The sequence below is a fragment of the Neurospora tetrasperma genome (assembly GCF_000213175.1).
Source record: "Neurospora tetrasperma FGSC 2508 unplaced genomic scaffold NEUTE1scaffold_81, whole genome shotgun sequence".
Taxonomy (NCBI): Eukaryota; Fungi; Ascomycota; class Sordariomycetes; order Sordariales; family Sordariaceae; genus Neurospora; species Neurospora tetrasperma.
In genome coordinates, this window is record NW_009799179.1 from 8,428,919 (window position 1) to 8,447,348 (window position 18,430).

The 18,430-nt window shown below is 29.2% G+C and overlaps 1 protein-coding gene across 1 annotated transcript; it reads left to right on the plus strand.

The window, feature by feature from the left end:
• Positions 1 to 16,126: 16,126 nt before the first annotated feature.
• On the plus strand, positions 16,127 to 18,416 carry NEUTE1DRAFT_92775 (uncharacterized protein; the record flags this gene model as incomplete). Its single annotated transcript, XM_009858763.1, has 6 exons — positions 16,127 to 16,315; positions 16,403 to 16,471; positions 16,557 to 16,576; positions 16,942 to 17,092; positions 17,160 to 17,347; positions 17,488 to 18,416. The coding sequence occupies 6 exons, from the start codon at positions 16,173 to 16,175 to the stop codon at positions 18,414 to 18,416; spliced, it is 1,500 nt and encodes a 499-aa protein (XP_009857065.1).
• Positions 18,417 to 18,430: the final 14 nt, after the last annotated feature.

Sequence of the window (18,430 nt, forward strand, 5' to 3'; positions counted from 1 at the left end):
AATACTATTCTACAATTTAATTAATCCTTTCCGTTTATCCGTCTATCTACGGGTAATAAACTATTAATATTTTACTCTTAATACTAAACTTAATTATTAATATTTACTAGAATTTAAATACGAATTTAATATCCCTATCTATAATCTATTCCTTCGGCCAACTATATACTGAAGTAATATTCTAATAAATTATATCTACAAATTACTCTACTAATTATATTTCCTTATATAATAGAAAGTAGCTCTACTTAATTAGCCTATCTACTATTATTAATATATTATTATATATAATCCCTGTAGTAGTATCTATAGACGGTAGTAATTTAGTAATAAAGTCTATAATTACCGAACTCTATAGCCTTTCTACAATTTCTAAAAATTCGAAAAACCCGTATAGCTTATATCTTATAACCCTAATCCTACTACAGTATTTACAAGCCTACAATATTCGAACTACTTTAATTTTCATTCTTAGAAAATTGTAGTATTACCGTATCCGTACTATAATTTTTATAATACTTATATATCCGCCTATTTTAGATATATAAATATCTATAATAAGCGCTTCGTATTACTTTAGCTAAATATAGGCCTTATTATAGTACTATAATTTATCGTTCTAGAGTATAATTCCCTCCTCCTAATTACCCTCCTATTGTTATTTATCTTTGGGAGTAATAATAGTAGTCTAATATTTCGGGGTTTAATCTTTAACCCTATAAATAGTATAGTATTTTATTTATTCTTATAAAGAATATACGAATATTTTATCTAATTATTCCTAGAATAATAATATAAAAATTTCTATTATATTTTTTATATAATCTGCCCGGTAGTTTAAAGCGTCGGTTTGGGCGTTCTTTAAACCCTTTTTATAATTAATTTTAAAATTAAATTCTAATAAGAATTCGGCCTATTGCGTTTAGCGACTATTAAATACCTTTATAATTATAAAGTACCGAAGATTATTATAGTCGGTATAGATTTTATACTTTTATATATAGTTCTATTAAAGTATAGTCTCTATTCTTAAAACGCTTTAATAATAACCAAAAATTCCTTATTATAAATAAAGTAATTATAATAGAGTCCTTCCAACTTCTTTGAAAAGAAAGCTATAGGATATAATTTCCTTTAATTGTTATATTATTCTAATTATCCTCCGATAGCGTAATTTAATATATTGGTTTCAATTTTAAAGGGTTTATTTAGGTTAGGAAGTTTTAGTATAAGATTTATAATAATTGTATTATAAATAGCCTTAAAAACTTCTTCTTCCTCTTTTCCCTATATAAAAGCGGCCTCCTTCCTAGTAAGTTCGTACAACGGCCTAATAATCTTCCCGTAGTCCTATATAAATATTTAATAGAAATTAATAAACCCTAGGAATCCGTAGACTTCGATTGTATTCCTAAGTACAAATTAGTTCTGTATGGCTTCTATTTTATTTAGTTCTATCTTAACCTTATTTTCTAAAATTAAATATTTAAGAAATATAATTTTCCTTATATAGAATTTACTTTTCTCTATATTAATAGAGAGTTTATATTTATATAGTATATTTAATACTTTTTTTATATATTCCTTATACTCTGTAAAAATTTTAGAATAGATAAGGATATTATTTAAATAATAAATAGTGAACTTATTGAAGTAGGGTCGAATTATATAATCGATAACGGATTAAAATATTATAAGTATATTAATTAACCCGAAAGGTATAATAAAGTACTTATAGTATTTATAGGGTATATAAAATACTATCTTTTATTTATCTCCCTCCTTAATCCGGATATAAGTATAAGTAACGGATAAATTAAAGTATATAAAGTATTATACTCCTCCTAATTAATTTCGAATATGTAAAATTAAGGGTAGGGGATAACTATTTCTTATAGTCTCTTAATTTAATTGCCTATAATTGATATAAAAGCATAATTTTCCGTCCTTCTTTAGTATAAATAAGATAGGGTACCCTATTAGCGATATAAATTCCTAAATATATCCTTATTTTAAATTTTCGTTTAAGAACTTCTTTAATTCTATATTCTACTTCTCGTTAATATAATATACTTTAAAGAATTTAAATTTAACTCCTTCTTTGAATTTAATCTTATAATCCTATAGTCCTCGTAGTAATAATCCTTTAAAGTACTTATTAACGAAAGCTGGGTATCCTTAATATTCTACTAAAATTATTGTTTTTAGTTTCTCCGCTTATTAATTCTAATAATAATCGAATTTATATTAGGCGTTAATTATAAATATTTCTATTAACGTTACTAACCCTTCTTTTATAATTTTACTACTTTTTATCGATAGTATAAATTATAATTTCTTATATTATTTATAATAGGGTTGTAAGAATAACGCTATTATAATTCGCTTCCTTCTATATTCTTAATTTTCTATTAGTAATTAGGTACGTCCTAGGATATAAGCGGCTACCTTCCTTCCAATTAATATTTAAATTGTATATAATATACTATAAATACTTTAAAATTATATTTTTAAATAGCCCTATTTTAATAATATCGAAACTAACTTCGATTATCTTACCTTCTACTATAATAGGGAGTAGTAATATTTCCCTTTTTACAATTTATATTTCGAAAAGTCCTTTTACTACGAAAGGAGCTTTTTTCTTCTTCTAGGGAATCCTCAATTAAATAACGAATTTAGGTAAAATAAAATTCAATTAAACTCTAGAATCTACTAATACGAAAATTTAATAGTTCTTTTAATAGGCTATAACTTTAAATCGCTAATCCTCTTTCCTTTCTTCTATAATAGCGACCTCTATAGGTATTATAGGGTTTCGGATTTTATCTTTCTGACGGCTATATTGTTGGATAATTTATTTCGTTTGAGGACTTAATTTTCGTCGGGCCTCCCTAAAGGCCCTAAACTATTTCCTAATTCTTAATAATAATTATTAAAAGCGTCTTCTTCCTTAGGTTTAAATTCGTTTAGCGAATTGTATTCCTATAACTATACTATATATATAGCTTCTTCTTTATCCTTACGCTCAATTATTCTAATACTTCGAATATAGTTATTAAATTCCTTTTTAATATTCTAGGCTTTCTATTTTATATAAATAGGGTAATTGAATATCGGGTATTATTATTAATAATAGTCGGCTTCTCCCTATCCTATATAAATATAAATATTACGGGGGTGAATAGTAAGTCTCTTAGATAATAGTTACTTATTGACCTTTACGAAAGGTTGTAGGCTAAATACAAACTATTCGTTGATAATAAGGGTAGTTTATAAATTGCTTCGGTTAAAAGTACGCGTAATCGGTTTAAATTATCTTTACCGATCTAGCCTTTTAATAAGTTAGAAACGGTTATTTCGCTTCTTCCTATAATATTCGTAGTAATTATTAATAATATATTAAAATTATAGTATCCGGTAATAAGCGTAATAAAGGGGGTATATTTAGACTGTATCCCCTTTAATTAGTTAATATACTTTTAAAGGTTCTAAAATTCGTTCCTAAGTAGCTTTAGGCTCCCCTTCGATAATAATTGCCTATTTCTTCCAAAAATTATCCTATAATTCGTTCTTCCCGCTCCTATCCAAATAATATTATAACAGCTCCGTCCAATATCCGTTAACGAGGTAGTTAGGATATTTATATTAATATAAATTAATAAATTCGAGAATATTATATTCTTTAACCGTAGGTACTAGCGGGGGTACTAAGGGAGGAGTAATATTTATTATATATATAGTTGTAAAGAGAGTCCGGTTAGTATTGGGGAGGCTACTGATTTTTTCCTATATTGGGGCTTAGTATATTTATATTCAAAGTATTTTATCTTCTAGTACTTCCTCCTTATTAGGATCCTCCTTATTAGGTCTATTCTAATTATATTCGTTATTAGCCTCCTAGTATACTTCTAAATCGTAATCTATACCCCTATCCAAAGCGTTCTCGAAATCGTTTTAACTATATTCGGTACTAGTAATCTTAATTACCCTAACTCCTTCTACTACGGCGGTTTCCGCCTTCTTCTAATTTAATTATTTGGACGTATAGTAGTCTCTCTTTATATACCCAATCTTACTATAATTAAAATATTTAACCTTCGAAAGGTTTCGCTTACCTTAATTAGCTTAAACCGCATCGATTTTTATAAGTTTGGAATAAATAGTTCCGGAAATATAAATTCCCTAAATCCTCTTTCTCTTAGTATTAATATTATTAAACTTAAAAGGGACGAATATAATTATTCTTCCCTTCTTCTCCTATTCCTATTAGAATTATCAATTATCGATATGAATAACTTTATTTATATAAGCGTTAATAATTTCGGAATGGTCTTCCTTATAGAGTTCGTCCTTAATTCGTTCCTTAAAACTATTATAGAATAACTATATTAATTCATCGTCGTTAATATTATTATAAAGGGAATTTTATTTAAAAAATACAATATAGGTTAAAGTAAATTTAATTTATCGAAGATAGGTTAAGCGTTCCTAAACCCTATAAATTTTATTCTTTTCTCTAAAAATTCGGGAAAGGGCTTTAGTAAATTCGTTATACGAATTTAAGATTTTCTTAGTAAAGTCCGAAGCCTAGTCTCTATTCTCGTAGTAATTTTTAAAAATAGGCTCGTACTAAATAAAAGCTTTATTTACAAATCGAATACCTGCGTAGGCTACCTTCTCGAACTTAAAGGCAAACTAATCTCTATAGAAGTAGAGATAAATATATATTTAAATTAAGAATCTTGTAAGGGCGGCCTATTAACTATTGAACTCCTTAAATATAAATAATTTAATCCTTGGTTTATTAATAGGAGTAATTCCCTCTCCTACCTTCGCTTCGGGGGTATTAGATCCAACCTTAAATTGAACTTTAAACTAGAAAATACATTCCTATATAGCCTTAAACTACTATTAAACGGTAGCGAAATTTAAGGGCTCACTCTAAGTATTATTATTATTTCTAATATTAGTAAATATAGTAAAGCGAAGATAATACCTTTAATACTATCTGAAATAGGCTAAAGGGAGTAATTAACGTATAACGAACAGCAATCTAATTTACCTAAGTAGAATAACTAAAGGTAATAAACTATTAAAGTCGTTTAATAAAATTAAAAGGTTTATAATAAATATACGTATATAATATTAATCTTAATAATAATAATCAATTGACTACTATCGAACTATCTAACAATTTAAATTCTCTAATCGTCCCTTTATACTTCGTACCTATCCCTAAAATCTTATCCTTAGAGTACCTACTTATAATAGTATTCTACTTACTATAAGCGTTGCTCACTATAAGTATTATTTATTGTAAGTACTACTTACTATAAGTATTGCTTATTGTAAATACTATTTACCGTAAGTATTTTTCCTAGTGAGCGCCCTTCGGGTGCTCCCCTGCTCCTATCCTGGTCTTAAGTTATACTATCTTATTATAAGCGGGGCTATTATATCCCAACAACTCGGTTGGCCCGCGTAGTTGCTTAAGTTCATAACATTACAATAATTCCTAAATACTTAGAGAAGACCTAAACGTCTTATAGGTCGTCCGATCCTTCGTTTAATAATTAAATAACCTTTATTAAAAATAATTAAAAGTTATTTAACCGGGTTAGAATATTAAGGAAAATAAACGTCCAAATAAATTTACTAATATTAATAGACGGACAGAAGCCTAATTTATTAAAAGTTATTATAAAAACCAATATACGCTACTTACTTTTACCGAAGAATAAACTATTAAAGTAATTCCGGATATTACTCTTAAGAATAGGGAGATAAATTTACGAAAAATTATATTATACTTATAAATTAATATTAAATCTAGCCCTAGTATACCCGTCGTTACTATATATTTTAATTCGGGTTATTTATCGACGGTAATAAATAAAATGTTTATTAAATAATTTTCGCCAAATATAAAATATATAGCAATACCGCCTAATATTATAAAAGGTATTAATTCGAAGACTATTATTAATACAATCGCCGAATTTAATTTTTATATAGAGGGAAAGGTTAATAGTATTAAAATTAATAAATATTTTCAAATATCTACTTTAATTATTAATAAACTAAGCTTAAATATACTATTGGAAATAGATTTCCTTCGCTACTATAGTATAAAGTTAAATTTTAATACTATTCTGTATTTTTTTAAATCAGTTTTTAGTATAAAAGTCTAGGGCGAAGTCTATTCTAAAAGAATTAAAGAGGGGGAGGACATTCTAATTATTAAAATCTTCGCCAAATTTAATATTCTACTATTAAAAGGTCAATTAAGAATTATTCTAATAAAGTATAGCGCCCAATTTAATAATTAATATAACCCAAATAAACGTCCTACTTATAAATTTTATATATAATACCCTTAATTATTTAATACTATAATAAATAGTAAAATTTACAAAATTATACTATATTTAAACTAATTTAAAGAATTAGTATTTATACTTAAAGGGATATAAATAAGTATAATTATACGACTATTATACGAAGTTAGTAAAACAATTATATTAATTAACGCTTTAAATATAAATTTTCTTATCTCTGAAATTTAAATTAAATTTACCTAAGAATAATATATTATATTTATTAATAGAGCTACAAAGGATGAAAAGGAAGCAGCTATTAAAAAAAGCACCTTTAAAGTACCCTCCTACAGAATTACTAAATCTATTAATATTAAAACTATTCTTTCTGAAGTAAGTATTAACATTTATAATATTAATTCTAATTTCTCGGAATAAATTAAGAGCCTCCTAAATAAATATATTAACGTTTTTAGAAATAAAAGGATTGTACTAATAAAAGAGGAAGACAAAATACGTATTAATTTAATTGAAGGATAGTAAAATTAGCGAAGAATTATTAAATTTTACCCTCTAAATACTAAGGACTGCGAATTCCTTAATAAAGAATATAATAAAATATATATTTAAAGTAAAATATTATTTATATTTTATCCAACTCTTATTACTTACCTAGTATTTATTATTTAGAAAAAGGTTAATAGGGTTAATAAAGGACGTACAATAATTAATCTTCGCCTATTTAATAATATTACTATACTAGATATATATCCCTTACCCGACTAAAAAAATATTATTAATATTATAATTAGTAAAAAGTTCTATTTAATCTTTAATATAACTAGATTTTTCTACTAACTACCTATTTTTATTAAATATTGTAACCGTATAGTAATTATTAATCCTTAAAGTTTTAAATAGTCTAATATTATATTAATAGGTTTTAAAAACTCTCTAATATTTATATAAAAATTTATAGATAAACTATTCTTCGAATATTATTTATTCGTACGTACTTATATTAATAATATTATTATTTTTAATAATACTTAAGAGGAATACCTAATATATTTAATTATTATTATAAATCTCCTTAATAAATATTATATTTATATTAACACTAACAAATCTTTTATAAAGTATTCTTCTATACAATTACTAAGCAATATTATCGACAAAAAGGGTTGAAAACGTACGGAAAATTATATTAAAGCCTTTTAGAAGCTAATTTTCTCTAATCTATTTAATAATCTTAAGACCTATCTTAATATAATTAATTAATTATATTAAAATATATTATAGTTTACTATTAAAGAGGAATTATTTAACCAAAGAAAAATCGAATTACTATAGCAAATATACAAATCGGGTAATTTACAAATAGGTTCGACAAAATAAATGAAACGAGTATATATATCAAAAGTTAAGTTCGAGCTAACCTCTGAAGAACGCGAAGCTTTCTATATTATATAGGAAAACCTATATAATTAAGCCCATTTTTTCTACTATATAAAGAGTAAAGCGTTATTTATTAAGACTGACGTTAATAATTCGGTTTATAGTATTTATATTTTCTAATTGAAATACCTATAGGATAGAGAATCTATTCCTAAAATAAGTAAAATCCCGCTAACTATAATTAAACTAGTATATTTTCTATTAAAATTAACGTCCTCCGCCGAAAAGAAGTACGGTTCTACGGAAGTAAAAATCGCAACTATTATTTAGGCCCTACGAAAATTCTAGAAGATAGTTCAATTTAACGAATATTGTATTAATATTATTACTAACTATACTTCTACCATCAGGATTATTAAATATATATTGCTACGTATAATAGATTTAATTAAAACTAATTTAAAGCTCGTAAATACTACTAATTAAATATCCTAATTTAATTTAAATATATGCTATATTTTTAGACTATTAAATATTATACTAGATATACTATTAAAATTGCCAACTACTGAAGTAATTAATAAGAATAATATATTTAACGAGCTAATTAATATTTAATCTAACTTTGTACAAATAGAAAATATTAGTTATTAGAATAGTTTTAACGCCTTTTCTCTTATATACATAGAAGTTATTCCGGATATATATTAAATTTCGCTGGTTATTATACTAGAATTTTACTAATAATTAATTGAAGTTTATCCTAAAGACTCTAAATATATTAAGGTTCTCCGTTTAATTAATAAAGCTAATACTCTAAGGTATATCTATATATAACAATTAGAAAAGTACTTAAACCTATTAGTAAGCCCCTATCTACTTGAGGATAGGCTACTTTATTATATTAACTATTAAAACGTATATCGGCTATATATCCCCCGAATTTATATATAGAAGATGCTAGAGTTGGTATATAATAAGAAGTACTACTTTAAAATCAACCGGATAATAGATAATTTATTATACTTTTATATAAAAAAGAAGATTTAAATAGTATGTAAATATATTAAATATTACGAAGTTTACTATTAAAATTAATGAAACTAGTAATTAATATTTAGAGAGTTATTACTAATTCGAACGTTCCTAAAGCCGTTTTATATAATAATTATAGACTTTATTATTAATATATCGATAGTTAAATCGGCTAGTATAATATAGGCTTTAAAAGGTTTCTTTAAGTTCGATATAATATATACTATTACTTATAAATTTAATAAGAAAGTACTACTAATAATTAGGTATTCTACCTACGGTATATAAAAATAAATTAAAATATTATTTCAAACTTTACAATTCTATAATTAGGATTTACCAATAGCTATTATTAACGACCGAAATTCTAAATTTGTATTAGCAATTTAGAGGAGTATTTTCAAAGTATTAGCTATTAATCTACTATTTTCAACGGTATACTACGCTTAAACTAACGGACAATTGGAAAGAATTAACTAGACTATTAAAATAATAATTCGAATATAATATATAACAAACATTATTCCTTAGATATTAATATTAATAGTATTATAATAAAATTTAAATAATACTATTTAATTTGCAATTAAACTATCGCTAAATAAACTAATATACAATTTTAAATTATAAGCTACCTTCGATCTACTCGTACCGAATAATTAGGAAGTTACTACTATAAAATCCTTAATTCTTATCTATTAAAAATATTAATTTAAAGCCATAAAACTTATTAATTAAATTAGGATAATTGCTAAAAAGTAATATAATTCTAAGTATTCTCTAATAACATTCAAAATAAATAATAAAATTTACTTACGTTTTAAGAAAGGTTATTATCTACTTAAAAACCTAAAGAAAAAATAGTCAATAGAGCGAATAAGTCCTTACTAGATCCTTAAAAAAATTAGTTTATTAGCCTATAAATTTAATTTACTTAATACTTAACGCACCTATTCTATTATATTTATAGTATATTTTTATAAACTAATATAAAATTCCAATCTATTTAATTGCGAAATTTAACTACTATTACCGCTTAAAATAAATAGGTAGGAAGAGTAGGAAATTAAAAATTTTATTACTAAAAGTTAAAATGCGTTGAATATATAATATTTAATTAAATAAACTAAATTTTAAAATAAAAATAATATGTAGGAATTATATAGTAAGCTTATAAAGAATTCGAAAGAGATAGTAGAAGAATTCGACGTAGAATATCTATTAAAATTACCGTTCTAAAGTAATGATAGGAGGGTAATTTAATGTATTAGAAATATATTTTATTAAATATATCATCGGAATTAATAAAAGGAGTAATAGCCTTTTTATTAAAAGAGGGGGAGGTTACTGGAAACTATAATAATTTAAGAGTTTTTTCCTTTATTTTAATTTTTCTATTATTTCTTCGTTATATATTTTTATAAGTAATTATATTTTCCGTATTTTCTATTAAAATTTCTAAAACTTTGCTCAATAATATATTTAAGCGGAGGTAGGCCTATTATTAATAATATATAGGATAATATACTATACGTTATTTATAACTTCAATTAAAACTTTTTCTATTTTAATTAAGCAAGTACGTACAATTATATAAAAATAACGGCACTTATAATTATATATAATAAATAGCCCCAGTAGGTAGGTATTAGTAAAAGAAGAGTCTTAGTATATACGTATATAACTTTTAAAAGAATTAAAATTATTTAACTACTCTTATACTCTCCTTCTTACCTTAACAACCTTATTATATCCTACCTTATCCCTACAATGCTCAATTCTATTATAATTTGCTTTATATAATAATTTTATTAGATTAATTATTATTTATTAAACTTCGTTTTCTTATATTTATTAAATTACAATCTCGGTACAATAAAATAGCTAGTATTAATATAGAGTCCCCGCTACTTATTAATAATATAATTATAATTTTCAATAATTAGATTAATTATTCCGACCGCAATAGCAACTTATATAATCTTACTATAAACCGGCAATTCGCCCCGTAATTGCTCGAATACAATCCCCGGTTCGGTATATTAACTAATATAGTAAAATACCTTAGCCGTTATACAATTGATAATCTTCCTAGCAAAATAATTAATTTAAGAATTAATAATATATACGTTGTATTTCCTAATTTTATAACCGACCTTATCAAATAAATAAACCTAATTTAATTAGGACAATTTTTTAACTATGTCCGTTATAAATATACTATTAATATAATTAATAATCTTAATTAAAATCATCGTATTTACAATCTATTTAACCATCTTCCCGGTAAATCTTTCTAATTTACCTAAAGCATTCTTATTTATAACCCTAAGAAGGCGGATAATAATAAACGCTTAGTACTAATTATAATTGTTAATTACCTTTTTATACTATATAATAATAAACTACACTCTATACTTTATAATACTATCGATCGTACGAACGAATTAATTAATATAGATTTAGTAATTCTATACGCAATTAATAGTAATCTTACTTACTTTACAACTACCCTTTTATTAATTAAACTCCCGAAGGATTTAATTCGTAATAATTATAATAAACTTTAATAAAAGTAAGAGTTTAACGCTTTTATTAGATTTTACAATACTAAAATCTAAGCGTTGTACTTTAAAGAAACTTTTAATTTAATTCCTATAATTACTACTAAATTTAGTAATTTAACGTTTAGAAAAAAATATATAGAAGAGTTAATTACCGCTAGCGAGCGTCTTATAGAACGTATCTTAGCTACTCTCTATATTATATATCCTAACGGTCGTATTATTAGAAATAGCGATATCGATTTTACTAATATCTAAAAATACTGAAAGGTTATTTGATTAATTAATAAAATTCGTAAAACTTTATAATTATTAATTAGAACTATTCCTATTTTAATTTATACTAAAATTCCAATTATTAAAGCAACTCCGAAAAAGGTACGTAAAGCCCTAACCCGAATTGTATAATCGTACTCGGTTACTATTAGCAAAGATAATAATAAAGGAAAAGTATACCCGACCTTCCTTAATACCTTCGCTAACTATAACTAAAATTATACTAATTTTAGCGTTGAAATCGATTAAAAATTACGTACCGAGATCGAGAAGGTTATTAAAGTATATATAGAAAATAAAGAAGTATATAAATATTAATTTACTAATAATTACTCTTTCTTACAATACAAATTTATTTGTAATACTAAAACAACTCTTAATTTAATTTTTAATAAAAGACGCGAAGGAGACGTTAATTTTATAGACCGTATTCCTTTAAAAGTAATTTTATTAGCTATTTAGTATTCTAACTATAATATTAACCTTCCTAAGCAGATTAGCGGTCTATTAAATAAATTTAACTACCTCTATTATATTTAAGTAGCGCCGGTTAAATTAATATTAAATAAACTTCCTAAAGTCGAAAAACTAGTCGATTGTATTATTAAAATTAGTAAAGAACCTATTATACTTATTAATTTTACTTCCTACGAAGAAATTAAAAGTATATTAGTAAATATTTCCGAAAAGTAATTTATAATACTAGCGGCTTCTAATAAATATTAGGGTTAAATTATATAAAAGTTATAAATAGAATTAATAATCCTCTATACCAAACTTAAAAAAACGTAGGAGCTTTATATTAAATATTACCTTACAACCTTATTGATTAGTAGAATTCGTATATTTAATTCTATTTTTAATATTACTACCCCTTGTAGTATTTATTCTAACAATCTTTTACCTTAATATATACTTAGTTTAACTGGTTTATCCAATAAATTCTACTCAATATTGGCTCGTTCGGGTTTTTACTTCAATTCTTTACCTATTACCCGCTCTCCTCACTATAACTACCTCCCTACCGATTAGGAGCGAGAGGATTTTCTATTAGGACGTAAACATTCCTATTAAAATATATAGCGTATAAACGAGAATAAGGAGATTGAGGAGGAGAATTTTAATAATTGCTAGCTTCGTTATAAATATAATTACTAAAGGATTAATATTAGGTTATTAAACTATATACTCTATTCGGATAGTTATATATTTTAAATATTTAGTAGTTAATTTAAGTATAGGTTAATAAATAAAAGCTCTAATAAATAATAGGATCTTTTATATATATAGTTAGATTTAATAACTTTATATAAATAGCGAGCACTCTTCCCCTTTTATCGAAGGGGAAATATTATAGGGCATTCTTAATAAATATTTAAATACTCTATTTTATTATAGTAGCCGCTTACTAGAGTGTATAATTTATTATATAAAAATACTCATCCTATTAACCTTTATTAAAGTTAATAGATTATTAATTAATATTATACTAACTTTACATCTATCTTACTTATACTTAGTAAAGTCGTATACGAGGTCCTAGGTTGAGACTTGCAATAGCTTTTATCTTTAGCTTCCTTTAATAAGACTATTATTAATTGTTACGTACTAATACTCTATCTAGTAACTAGTTGCTCACTTTATTATTCTCTATTGTTATTACTTATAAAGTATATCTTCGTATAATAAAGACCTTAAACGGCGCCAAATAGAATAAACTTCCTCTAACAATTATCGATTGTAATAATAATAACCTTATTCCGCCAAATATCGATAACCCAATAAACTACTTATAAAATAGTAGTATTCTTAAAGGGATTACAACCCGCCAATATTAAATTAACTATATATTAAAGCTAGAGCTTTATATAATAGACTTTTATATTATTAATAATCCCTTAATCTATAGGTTAATACAAGGAAGTAGTATTAGTAGGTAGAATAACGATAGTAATATTATATAAAGCGTAATCTCCGTTACTCTTTTGAAGCTACTTAAGTATAGAAATATAAGTGCTAAATCTATTTATTAGAAGGAGTACCTTCCTACCCTCCATCTAGCGATCGAACTAAAATAAATATTTAATAAAGATAACTACTATCATCTATACCTTCTTATTAAACCGCTATATAAGGGGGAGTCTAATAATATATCTACTATCTTTACCGAAGGTACAAGGGTTCTTAAAGTAACTAATAATCTAAAAATCAAACTTATAATTATTTAATATATTAATAATTAGTATAATTATAATATAGTTCTTCTTCTTCTTACTACTTAATTATATTTAGGTAGCGAGAGTAAAATTAAGGGTAAATAACTAAAAGAAGCTAATTTTATCCGTATTATAAATATTATTAGAAAGATACTATTTAATAATCTATTTAATATATTTAATTTTATTAATAGAACTACTAACGTCGGCAGACCCTAATTCCCTGGATTACTTATACTATTTAATACTATAACGGCGCTTAAATCTAGCCAACTAACTAATAGAGAACCTCGGTTCGTTAAAGGAGTTAAAATTGGATATTAAATTCTATAGCGCTTTAATAATAATTTAAATTATATTTCCCGTAACTAATAATTAAGAACCCTCTATATAAAGTACTTATTTATAAAGTATCTTCTTAAAAATAGGAAAATCGGCCTTATAAATCTTAATAACGCCAATATAACTTCGAACGAATATTTTTATATCGAAATAATTCTATTTAGGTTTAAAGGACTCGCTAATAGTAAATTAGCTAATCTTATAACCGAATTTGCGAATTACTTAAGCAGCTATATTGCGTTAGGTAGTAATAATACGCTTTATATATTGGCGGATAGCTTATTACTAGAATTCGCTAAGGGTATAGCGACGGGGGCCAACGTCTTTCGAAAGCTCAAATATAGTAGAGTATTAAATATAATAATTAAGGGATATACTAGTAAAATTGTAGAGTAATTTATAAGTCGAAGAAGTTTATTAGCAATTGAAATAGGTAATTTTTGAGTAATTTATTAATATACTAGTAAAAGAGGGGAAAGGGGGGGTAGAGGAAATTATACCCAATTAAACTAGCCTAATCTATATACTAGGCAGTTATATTAAAACTAAGCAAAAATAACGATCAAATATTAGATTATGTGTATTACTAAGCAGGATTTTGATTGTAATCTCAATACGGAATATATCGTTATACTGCTAAAATCTCCATATAAATGGAACGGTGGCGGTGAAATTAAACGTTATAGCCAGATTATCGTTATACCTTATATCGTTAATTGCAGACTTGACTGTACCACGTTCTCGGATTTATAACCACAACCACTCAATATCTAGTCTCTAAACAAACCCCCTCTGCCTCCGTACCCCCCGCCCCACATGAAATGTGGGTCTCCTCGAACTTTGTGAGAGGAGGTCTGTGTCAATTTTGAGCATTTCAGCCGTCAAGCGCTGTAAATCCTATATAAACTAGAGTTTTTACTTTTTATATTTTTCTTTATAATAAATTAAGAAAAAATAGTTAAATAAAGAATAAAGTACTCGGAGGATGGTCTTTTTGAGCTTTTTTAAAATATATAATTTTCTCAAAGCTCGGACCACTTATTATAGTAATGCAACCTTAAAGGTAAACCTTCGTCAACAGCAGTTGCTTTAGAACTATTAGACACTCCTTATTTTAAAATCCAAAATTGATCGTATAATAAAAAGAAAAGGTACGTAGAGGATGGCTTCGATGAGACAATTCTATTGGTACTATTTTTATAGTGTACGGACTACCCGTTGAAGTAATATAGCCTCGAGGGGGTAGTATTCCATTTTTCTACCTTTAGATTTCTTTAATTTCTAACCTTATTAGTAGCCGTATAAATACGGTAAGTATATGTAGAGCATGGTCTCAATGACGCGGTTCTAATGGTACCACTCTTATAAAGTATAAATTATTCGTTAAGGTAATGCAGCCTTGAGGGGGTAAAAGCTTTAAAGTTTAAAGCCTTGCATCTTGACGAATATTGATTGTAAAAGAAAACTAAAACTACCATTAGAACCGCAATGAAAAACTCTATATAAGCATAATCTTTATGCACTTTTAATAATTCTATTGGATTTATAATATATAGTTTATTCTTCTGCGGTCCACGGCCGAAATACTCAAAATTGGCTCAGACCTGCTACCGCAGAAACGGGTGGTGTGGGGTAGGGGGGGTGGTTTTGGAGGTTGTGGGTCTGACTGAGACTACAGATGTCGCGGATGTATATGAAACCTAGACCCAGACTCTTGCACAAAGCATTAGTCCAGGACGCAGATCGAAGGCCTGCGGCCGCCGTGCGGTTCGGTTGAGCAAAGCCGGTACCGAACCGTCCTGAATCCGACAAGGGGTATTTGATTGTGAGGGGTAGGAAGTGGTAAGTTTCGGCTCATGCTATGTTTGATGAAATATATATATACAAAGAAAGAGAGAGGGGTGGAGGCAAATACCTTGGCTGCTGGTCTGTCTTCGGCTATGAGGTTGACGATCTAAAACCTACACCCTTTAACAAAACAAATACGTCGCAACAAGTATACGTCAGAGATATCAGTAGAGATGGCTACAACTACGAACGGGCACATGGACGGAGGTGACCTCAAGATAAAGGTTACACTTAAAGATACGGTAGTGGAAAATCTTAGGCCGTTGAGGGTAGTTGTCATTGGCGCAGGGTATAGTGGTATCGGGGCAGCGATTAGGTGAGTTGCTTCCCTACCTCCCGCTTAGGGCTGATGAAGTAGTTGTACCACCGTATCGATACTGACAAACATGGATGTGCGGTGAAGAATACCAGAGAAGCTACGAAATGTCGAGCTAGTGGTCTATGAGAAATACGAAGGCGTCGGAGGGACATGGTAAGTCCACGCTTTTCCTCATGAACTCATCTGTACCGCTAGTCATTCACCAAGCAAAGACGCTGATACTGCAAGGGAAAAAAAGGTGGGTGAACACATATCCAGGTATGTTCGACCTGGTCGTGGTCCCCAAACAGCAGTAGGAAACCAGACGAATGATCAACTAACCGACAGCCAAAACGAACAAAAGGCGTCGCCTGCGACATCCCCTCTCATTCATACCAATTCTCCTTTGCGCCCAACCCAAACTGGTCCAACCTCTATGCGCCAGGCCACGAGATCCAGAAATATCTGCAGGACGTGGCTGAGAAATTCGGAGCGACGAGGTTCATCAAGTTATCACATAAAGTGGAGGAATGTGTCTGGGACGATGGGCAGAAGAAATGGTTCGTTTTAAGTTCGGACCAGTTTCACACACGTCAAATAGAACAGACAGGCTAACAGAACGTGAACGGAAAGGCAAATCAAAGTCATGAACCTGCTTACCGGAGAGGTGTTTACCGATTCGGCAAACGTGCTGATTACGGCCCGAGATCAGCTTAGCGAGCCGCGATGGCCGGATATTCTGGGAATTGACCAGTTTAAGGGGAAGAAGATGCATTCGGGGGCGTGGGATAAGAGGTAAGAGGTTGTCTGACTGGCCTTTCGGATGCAGTCCTGAAAAGGTGTCGTGCTAACTGACCTACAGTTATGACCTCCGCAACAAGAAGATCGCTGTTGTGGGTAACGGTTCCAGTGCCATCCAGATCGTTCCCAAGCTGCAGAAACTCGAAGGAACGACGCTCTCATGTTTCATACGATCACCGACCTGGATATCGTCAGCCTTTGGCGATAACACCATGAAAGACCTAGGACTGGATCCCAAAGTAACCGAGTGTAAGTCTTCATCTTGTTCAGATCACGGACCTCTCAGTGAACAAAAGAGCCTAACAGCCTACACCCAGTCACCGAAGAACAAAAAGCCCTCTTCCGCTCCGACCCTCGCGCCCTCCTCAAATTCCGCAAAGCCTTCGAAGACTTCGGCACCTCCCTCCACAACTCCACCATGGCAGGCCACCCGATGACCATCGAGGGACAAGCTTTCTTTAAAGCGGACATGGAATCCAAGCTGTCGGCTCGTCCCGACCTGCTAGCCAAGATCATCCCAGCCTTCGCCCCTGGCTGCCGGCGCCTCACTCCAGGAAGGGGCTATCTTGAAGCCCTCCAACAACCCAACGTGACAATAGTTCACGACCCCATCTCACACATTACCTCCTCCGGCATCGCGCTCGCCACTGCGGAAGAAAAGAAACAGATAATCGACGCCGACGTGATCGTCTTCGCCACCGGCTTCCAAGCCTGCACCTCCCCACCCTTCCCCATCATCGGCCGGCGCGGACTTACCCTCGCCTCCCGCTGGTCGCAACACCCCGATAGCTACCTCGGTCTAGCCGTCGACGGGTTCCCCAACTCTCTGATGCTGTTCGGCCCAAATACGACCATCGGGTTCGGCAGCCTGAACCGGATCCTGGAGGCGCAGGTAGACTACGTCGTTTCCGTGATCCGCAAATTACAGAAGGAGGATTACGCGTCCATTGAGCCTAAGCCGGAACGAGTGCGGGACTTTGTGGCCTTTGTGGATGCCTACTTTAAGGATACGGTGTACCTGGATAAGTGCAAGAGTTGGTATCGGTCGGAAGGCGGGTCGGGAAACAGGATCGTGGCGCTGTGGCCCGGGTCGACGCAGCATGCTGTTGAGACGCTGAGGAGCCCGAGGTGGGAGGACTGGGTGTATGAGGATGCTGACAAAAGTGGGAATGGGCTGAGGTGGCTAGGGAATGGATGGAGTTTGACGCAGACGAAGGGCGATCCGAGTTGGTATTTGAATCCGGAGGAAATCGAGTTTCCGTGGGAGGGGAAGCCGGAAGAGAACCCGAAGTATAAGTCGAAGCCATGGTCGCATTGAGGGCGGTGGCGGTT